Source organism: Syzygium oleosum, unplaced genomic scaffold, assembly GCF_021117445.2.
Source record: "Syzygium oleosum isolate NSW1041296 unplaced genomic scaffold, Sole_v2.1 Sole_v2.28, whole genome shotgun sequence".
NCBI lineage: Eukaryota > Viridiplantae > Streptophyta > Magnoliopsida > Myrtales > Myrtaceae > Syzygium > Syzygium oleosum.
Window position 1 is genome coordinate 2,710,238 of NW_026607512.1, and position 8,261 is coordinate 2,718,498.

The 8,261-nt window shown below is 45.6% G+C and overlaps 2 protein-coding genes across 2 annotated transcripts; one reads left to right on the forward strand and one right to left on the reverse strand.

Annotated features, from left to right (window-relative positions):
• The first annotated feature begins 255 nt into the window (after positions 1 to 255).
• LOC115675264 (peroxiredoxin-2E-1, chloroplastic) lies at positions 256 to 1,239 on the forward strand. The gene has a single exon (XM_030597864.2). The coding sequence runs from the start codon at positions 343 to 345 to the stop codon at positions 1,039 to 1,041; it is 699 nt and encodes a 232-aa protein (XP_030453724.2). The 5' UTR covers positions 256 to 342; the 3' UTR covers positions 1,042 to 1,239.
• Positions 1,240 to 2,725: 1,486 nt separating this feature from the next.
• LOC115675333 (pentatricopeptide repeat-containing protein At5g12100, mitochondrial) lies at positions 2,726 to 5,404 on the reverse strand. The gene has a single exon (XM_030597939.2). The coding sequence runs from the start codon at positions 5,387 to 5,389 to the stop codon at positions 3,002 to 3,004; it is 2,388 nt and encodes a 795-aa protein (XP_030453799.1). The 5' UTR covers positions 5,390 to 5,404; the 3' UTR covers positions 2,726 to 3,001.
• Between the last annotated feature and the right edge of the window lie 2,857 nt (positions 5,405 to 8,261).

Here is an 8,261-nt window from a genome sequence, read left to right on the forward strand (position 1 = left end):
CAGGTATCATCGGCAGCGGCGACCAAACACTTAGGCGTTCGTGTGTATAGTTTCGGAGAAGCCCAGGTGACAAAGAAAGAGAGGCGTCCTCAGCGACGCCCACGAGAGGCCCACGTGTCCTCCCCTGTAGAGATCTTCCTCCCCACTCCCCATTGTCATCTCCGCCCTAACAAAAATTCGCAAAAAAAAAAAAAAAAAAAAAAAGAGAAACAAGAAAACTGAAAAAATAAAATAAAATAATATATTTTTCAGAACAAAACAATCTTACCATATCTCCCCGTCGCCCACGGCCCTTCCCACATTCTCGCGGCCTCCCTCGCCCTCTCTCTCTCTCTAGCAGCAATGGCAGCTTCTCTCTCCGTCTCCAGACTCCTCACCTCCGCCGCCACAACCGCCGCCGCCGCCGCCTTCCCCCTCCTCCCCCCAAAATCCCTCTCCTTCACCGCCTCCCTCGGCATCCGCCGCCGCTCCTCCTCCCTCGCCGTCCCCCGCCGCCGCGGCCCCGGCAAGCCCCTCCGCCTCTCCACCGCCGCCGCCGCCCCCACCCGCGCGGCCATCTCCGTGGGCGACAAGCTCCCGGACGCCACCCTCTCCTACTTCGACCCCTCCGGCGAGCTCCAGACCACCACCGTCTCCGCCCTCACCGCCGGGAAGAAGTCGATCCTCTTCGCCGTCCCGGGGGCCTTCACCCCGACCTGCTCGCAGAAGCACCTGCCGGGGTTCGTGGAGAAGGCCGGGGAGCTGAAGGCCAAGGGCGTGGGCAACATCGCCTGCATCTCCGTGAACGACGCCTTCGTGATGCGGGCGTGGAAGGAGAACCTGGGCATCGGCGACGACGTCATGCTGCTGTCGGACGGGAACGGGGACTTCACGAGGGCGATCGGGTGCGAGCTCGACCTGAGCGACCAGCCGGTGGGGCTCGGGGTGCGGTCGCGGCGGTACGCGCTGCTCGCGGAGGACGGCGTCGTGAAGGTGCTCAACCTGGAGGAAGGCGGGGCCTTCACCTTCAGTGGTGCCGAGGATATGCTCAAAGTCCTGTAGATGCTTTCAAGTTTCCATTTTTTTCTTTTCTTTTTGGGGCTTTGAATTTGGCTGTCGTTGGCTGGTGTTGAGAGGTGCGGTTCTTGTTGGGTTTTGAGCTTGATAAGAGTTTTCGTTCCTGACTTGTGCCTAATAAATTGAGATGGAGTTGGAACTGCGGTTTGATGCAGACACAATGAACAGGGATTTTGCTTCTGGGATTCCAAGATGTTGCCTTTCTTTTGTATTGATTTCGTGAGGATGATGATGTTGTTCCTGAGTCCAGCAGTATACGAGTCGACGCTTTCTTTTTTTTTTCGTTTGGGGGGTGTTCTGGTGCTGGGAATCGCATTCGAATTGCGATTCACGGTCGCAGAGAGACTGCTGCGTCGTTGGACGGACGGACCCTGGAAACGTTTCTCCGCGGTACGAATCGAAAGTTTTAATCTCTTCCGAAGGCAGGAGCGGATGCCGTTTGTGCCTTGAACTCAGGCGTCTGGTTCGACCGCCTGTCTTGTTGTTTCGGTGAGGGGTGAAATTAGCTGGGAACAGAAACTAGTTGGTGATTCAAGGTTTGGTTTCAGGTGAAATGTATTAAGGACCCACATGAATAGGTAGGTTGGGTGGTGGTTGAATCGGTTGTTCGATGGGCTCGTTTCTGTCCGTGCAGCAGCAGTGAAAGAAACAAGGTTAGTTTGAATGGTGGAAGGTCTAGAGTCCTCCGTATCCCTCGGATTTCCTGCCGTCGCCGTTCTGAAAATGCCCTACCGTGTGTGATCGTCTGTTCTGTGTGATCCTCCACGGTTTCATGTTTGTGTCTGTCGATTATTTGGGTATCTACCATCTTCCGGTTTCGGCTTCTCTGCACCCATAACCAGCGCAATGCAGTTTCACATGCGCTCCAGAAGGACCAGCAGTTTTGGCAGTCCTCTTTTTCAATGGGCCGTCCGTGTGATTATCGATCAGCGATACACCATGGAACGACATCAACCAGCTCGATTATAATGGAGTGACTAGTGAAGTGAGTAGCCAATTTTCGTGGCGAATGCGTAAGGGTATTCTGTTCGGCCTTTTGTGCGAAAAATTCGCTGAGAGCATGGCGACACTCCATGTACGAGCTCTCGGGTTGCTCTACCAGAGAGTTGAAGTCCTCCTGGGACAACCCTCTGGGCACGTTAAGTTCCTTTTTTACTGAAGCAATCATAATCTTCAACGAAGATGTTCACACGTTCAGTGCTCTAGAGAACCGGACACAAATCAAGAACATCGGTCATCTATCAATCCTTTCACTATGGGATCTCAATTTACTTAAAACATCAAAAGAAAGCAAGTTGATTTGTGTTGGAAATTCCAGCTGTCCTTATTAAGCAAAGAATCATACATAGAAGAAAACAGTTAAGCATTTACTGAATTTTAATCCAGTAATGGACTCAATTACTCAACAGTTCAATACCCAGGTCCTATTGCGATCCGATCTCCAAACCTGAATCTAGGCCTTTTGGGCACTTTGTTGGCCGCCTTAACCTCGAGCGCATCTCCGAGTTTCTCGGTGATGATTAATTCGTTCACCCTCACAAATTCTAAAAGCCCGATGAAGGTTGGTTTTGTTAGGTTGAATGACATGACATCATCGAACAGAATTCAGAAAACCATTAAATGGAGTGACCTGCTAGAAAACAACAATATGGACCATGAGACAGGCAGGGAACCAACTGAAGCCGACCTTCGGTCGCTCTTGAATTCCTCTAGGATTCTTTAGGGGATCCAATTTACTTCGACGAAGCTTGTGAGTTTATGCTGGAAAGTTCAGCCGTCCTTATAAATATAATACGTAGAAGGAAAATAAACTACACATTTACAGAATTAGATCCACCATGATTCGCGGATTTATCCAAAGACACATGTTGAGGCAGATAACTTGATGCATTTCAAACTTGAGGCCAATCTGTGTTGACGTAAATAGTCTGACCTGCTTTATTGACTACATCTTTGCAACCAAAGAGAGTTTTTCATCATTACCCGCATTCCTGTTGCTCATTTCCGAGCAAATTATCTGGGATTCTTGTAACCTCCCCTCTTGTTTGAGGCCAGCAATGAGCTCATGGCATGCAGAGTCATTCAACGAGAAACCATTCTCCATCATTTCTCTATACCAACCATATGCCCCAGCAAAATCTTTTTGATCACAATATCCCTTTACCAGTATGTGGTAAGTATCTGCTTTAGGAGACAAGTTACTGGCCTTCATGCAATTAACAAGATCATTCACTGAAGACAAAGTTCCTTCTTTGAACCGCCCCCTAATCAAGTTATTGAAAGTCATTTTGTCAGGCTGAAGTCCCCGGTCTACCATATCATGGTACACAGCAAATGCCCTCTGAATGTCTCCATGCTCGACATAACATCGAATGACTTCGTTACATACCAGTCGATCGGGAGCCAAATTCATCTCCGACATTTCCTCAAGTAGTCTATCCACAACAGCTGTTCCTTCTTTGCCGCATCCACTAATTAACGGATGGTATGTTTTTAAAGTGGCCCTGATACCCAAAGCTTTCATTTTCTCATATAACTCGAGACACTTTTGGGAATTCCCTACACCAGAATATCCTGAGATTAGAGAGTTGTATGTGATAACATCAGGAGCATGGCCATTACTCATCATCCGGGGAATCAAGTTCTCCGCTTCCATTGGCTTCCCATTTTTGCATAACCCATTAATCAAAGCATTATATGTAACAACTGTTGGAGCAATTTCGCTTTTCAGCATCTCTTCAAAGAAAGTGAAGGCAGTCGTCATCTTTCCAGCTGCACAGCTGCTGTCAATTAGCATATTGAATATATGCGCATTTGGCAATATTCCTCGAGCTACCATATCCCCAAGGACACATTCAGCCTCAATGAGCTTACCATCGCTGCATAGACAATGTATTAGAGACCCATAGCTCACAACATTTGGTTTTAAACCGTTGTTTTCCATTTGTTCTAGAACCTGAAAGCACCTATCGAAATGGCGCATGCGTCCATAGCCATCAATCAAAATGTTGAATGTCTCCACATTTGCTGAAACTCCTTTCTCCGACATCTTCTTGACCCAATACTCCGCCCTCTCCATCTTCTTCATGTTGCAGAACTTGCTGATCAAGCAATTGAAGCTAACAGAATTTGGCTTCACCCCAGCAACTTCCATTTGTTCGATCATTGAAATGGCTCCATCCAGATCGTTTCTCTGACAATATCCGCTCACAAGTGTGTTATATACAGCCACGTCTGGATCACGTCCATCCGCAATCAACTTATCCAAAATCTCCACAGCCTTCTCCACCTTCCCTTCTTTGCACAAAGCATTCATCAAGATGCAACACGTGTACATATTCATTTTAACTCCTTTCCCCATTACTTCTTCACAAAGATCCACTGACGCATCCACATTGCCAGACCTAAGATGCCCATCGAAAAGAATGCTGTATGTGAAAGCATCGGCCGCGAGGCCACGAGCTTCCATCTCATCCACCACTCTCTTTGCCTCCTCCATCCTCTGTGCTCGGCACAAGCCATAAAGCAACGAATTGAATGTGATGAGATTCGGCTGCACATTCTCCCTCTCCATCCTCTCCCTCAGGTCAAACGCCTTGTCCATCTCCCCCATCTTACAATACCCATCAATCAACGAGTTACAAGTGACCACAGTGGCAGCCACATCTTTCTTAGACATTTCGTCAAACAACTTCTCTGCATCCCTCACCCTCTTCTCTTTGCAAAGCCCACTGATCATCAGATTGTAGATAAATGCATTCGGGTTGATCCCTCTCCTCTTCATATCATCCATCAACTCGAAACCCCTCCTCAAGTCCCCCAATTTCGCCGCGGCCTGAACGGCTTTCGCGAACGTAAACCGGTCCGGCCTCACGTCAGACCCGAGTATCTCCCCGAAGAAACCAAGCGCCTCATCGAACCGCTTGCTCGTCACCAAAGCCTCGAGCAGAAGGTTGAAAGAGCCGAGACTAGGAAACACGCCGTCCCCTTTCATCAGCGCATACACCTCGGAAGCTTCGCGGGTCATCTTGGAATCGGCATAGACCGACAGGAGCATGTCGGAGAAGCTGCCCTTGAGGAGCGGGCAGGAGAGGGAGAAGAGGGCGAACACGTCCGAAGGCGAAGAGGAGAGCCTCTCGGAGGAGAGGACGAGGGACTTGATCTGCCGCCGAGCCGTCTCGGTGCGGCCCTGCTGCAGGAGCACCCGGATTCTGCGGACGTGCTCGTGGCGCTCCCGGGAGGAAGCGAGGAGGAGGAGGGAGGAGTGGTCCGGGGCTCCGGCCGGCGGAGCGCGGCGGAGGAGCTTCGGAAGAGAGCGGAGGCGCGGCGCCATTATGGGTGTGTTTCGTCGGACGGACATGGCTGGTTCTTTCTTAGCGGAAGCCGATCGGGAGAGGGAGGGAGGCCCAGTGGGCCTTTGGCGACGGAGGCTTGGTTATGCAAAGTGGAAATATAGAGGGAAGAAGTATTATTGTATTGATCACAAATCTATCTTTTGGCGATGGTGGAAGCCGACGCATTTTGGTTTTAGCTTTCCCAAAAGGCTTTCGAAGGGAAATTTTTGAGTGTTTGGCAAACGATCTCTTTGGTCAAATGCTGATCTTGGCAAAACCGATAGCGCGGGTCTCTACTTGCACTGAGCTTTCAGGATTTTCGGAATGCTACTCGAGAGAGCTCATAGAAGTCACTAGTCTCATGAATCAGACAGGATGCGAGCACGATATCCAGGTCGTGCAGTGCTCCTAACAACCCCTTCAATTGCCGTGATGGAATGACAATGTGGGGTTCGTTTATTTGAAGGAAAACCGTTTTTGAAAAATCGTTTTCTGATTTCCGGTGTTGGGATGACGGAAAACTAATAGGTTTACGGAAAATGTTTTCCATGGATTGAAAACAATAAGTTTAAATTGGGAGAAAACGACTTCCCTTTCTAGTAAGAAGAAATTTCCCTAAATCACCAAACAAACGAAAACTAACTGTTTTCCTTGAAAATTATTTTCCTTTATAATAAAGTTTTCAGTGAAACAAATGAACCCGTGATTTAACACATGTTATGTTGTAATGTAACAGAGATATAATAACTATTACCCCGTTTGATTTGAGTACTTAACACTTATTCCATTGTTTGGTTTCATCGATAACATTTGTAATATGCGGGAATAGCATAAGCCTTTCTTAAATACTCCCAAAATAAAATAAAACATACGGGATATAAAGACAATCTTTTAATAGTCAATCAGGAGCTTGGTACAATATATATATATATATTCTGTAGATGGTAATATTGCTACTTTTATTAAGATAATGATCAAAAGTCAAGGATATAACATGTAACATATTACATTATTTACTAAAGTTATCACTTGAATAGCCGGTTATGAATGTACTTCATATATGTTATCAAGGTATAGAAATCTAATATATAAACTTTTATATATTATTTCAAAATTTATTTATGATTATGATATGAAATTAATCATGTGATATGTGATATTATTGGAATAAATTAAAAGTTAGATGTGCACAATCACAAGGGCAAAATTATTGTTAAGTCAGCTTGCTATTTCAACTTAGCGCATGATTTCATAGTAGCATGCAACTTTTAGGCAATTTGGGATTCCTAAGCATTTTTCGCGTTTATTCATATTTATGCGTAATTTTTACCGTCAACGTGCATAAACATATGTAGGAGCAACGGGTTTTGTCGATCGGCCCTCGAGCACCACTCATGTCTTGTCAATAGAACCAACCCGCTCGTTTTCTATGCAGGCAAAGACCAATTTCGGCTACAACTTAATAGCCGAGGTTCAAGGTTGAAGTTTTTGATTATGTGGAGATGTTAACAATTCGGTGGATAAGTTATCGATTTCGTGGGCGTCATTGATTACCTCGTTGTCGATTTACAAGCTTATTGTCGGTTCCGAAGCTAGTAATTAATTACCTAAAAAGCGGAGACTGTTCTGGTCGATTTCTATCCCTATTGGGTGACCTTTTACGATGAACATTCGGCCTTCAAGACTGGTGCACGAATTTAAAGAGCCTTATCAAGTTTCAATGCATCTAATAATTAGTCTCATGCATATAAGTCTCTTAATTTACAGCTTTTTATGAGTTTTTATTGTGGTGTTGCTTTAAAGAGTCATAATTAGGTGAATTCCCCCAAGTGTCTCTTCAGTTTTCGGGTATTCGAAGAGTCTTCTTTTTTGTTTAGCGATATTTCTATAAATTGAGGTGTAATCTCATTGTAAAAGGAGATTTTTCTTTGACTGAGTGAATATCCATCCCCGGTTTCTTAATTCTCGGAAGGTGGGTACTTTCTTGATGGTAAGCCAAGAAACCTTTTATCCATGGCCGGTAGATTTTCTTTTAGGTCTTGGTGGTGAGTTTCTCCTTTCTTGGTTTCTTTATCCTTGGAAAGGTGATTATTTCTTGGTAGTGAGCCAAGAAGCCCTTTGTCCTCGACTGGTGGTTCGTCCTTTAGGTCTTAGTGGTGAGTTTTTTTTTTTATCATGAAGTCCTCTATCCTTGGCGGGTGTTTTGTCCTTTAAGTTTTGATGATGAATTTCGTCAATCTTGGTCTTGATCCTTGGCTGGTGGCGCGTTCGTTAGGCCTTGGGTATGATCGTAATCTATATTGTATTTGCATTCATCCGTCAACATCCATTCCCACACGCTCTGATATATCCGTACTTCTTTTGACATCACTCAAAACATCAATCGCGCTTGCCCCCGCAATCGCAATTTGAATGCAACATTTTGATCACAATGTAGCGATGAGCTCTTTTATACCTAGACGTGGCATTAATTGCTAATCAGCATGTCAAGAGTTCGGTAAAAAAAAGCATTCAATGCATAAATGCTAATTTTTTTAAAATACGGAGTAGGTTTTATTCAAAATCAATTTTCGATAAATTCTATAGTTTTCTAAAATAATTATCCAAAATAATCACTTGCCCGGTGTCTCGGTTCGCGGACCAATGGTCCTCGGGGAGGGGGGGGGGGGGGTCTCCAACGCTATTATCGATCAGATCGATCCCCTCGGCAAATAGATAGGATCATGCTTTATTTAGCAGGGTTCCTAAATAAAATGCGCGCAATTTGTAGCATAATAAATACGTATTTTCATATAGATTTCCGAATTTATTTCAATAGCATAATGGCGCGGTTCCTAAAACGAGATTATATTTTGAGAGAGCTTCGCCTAT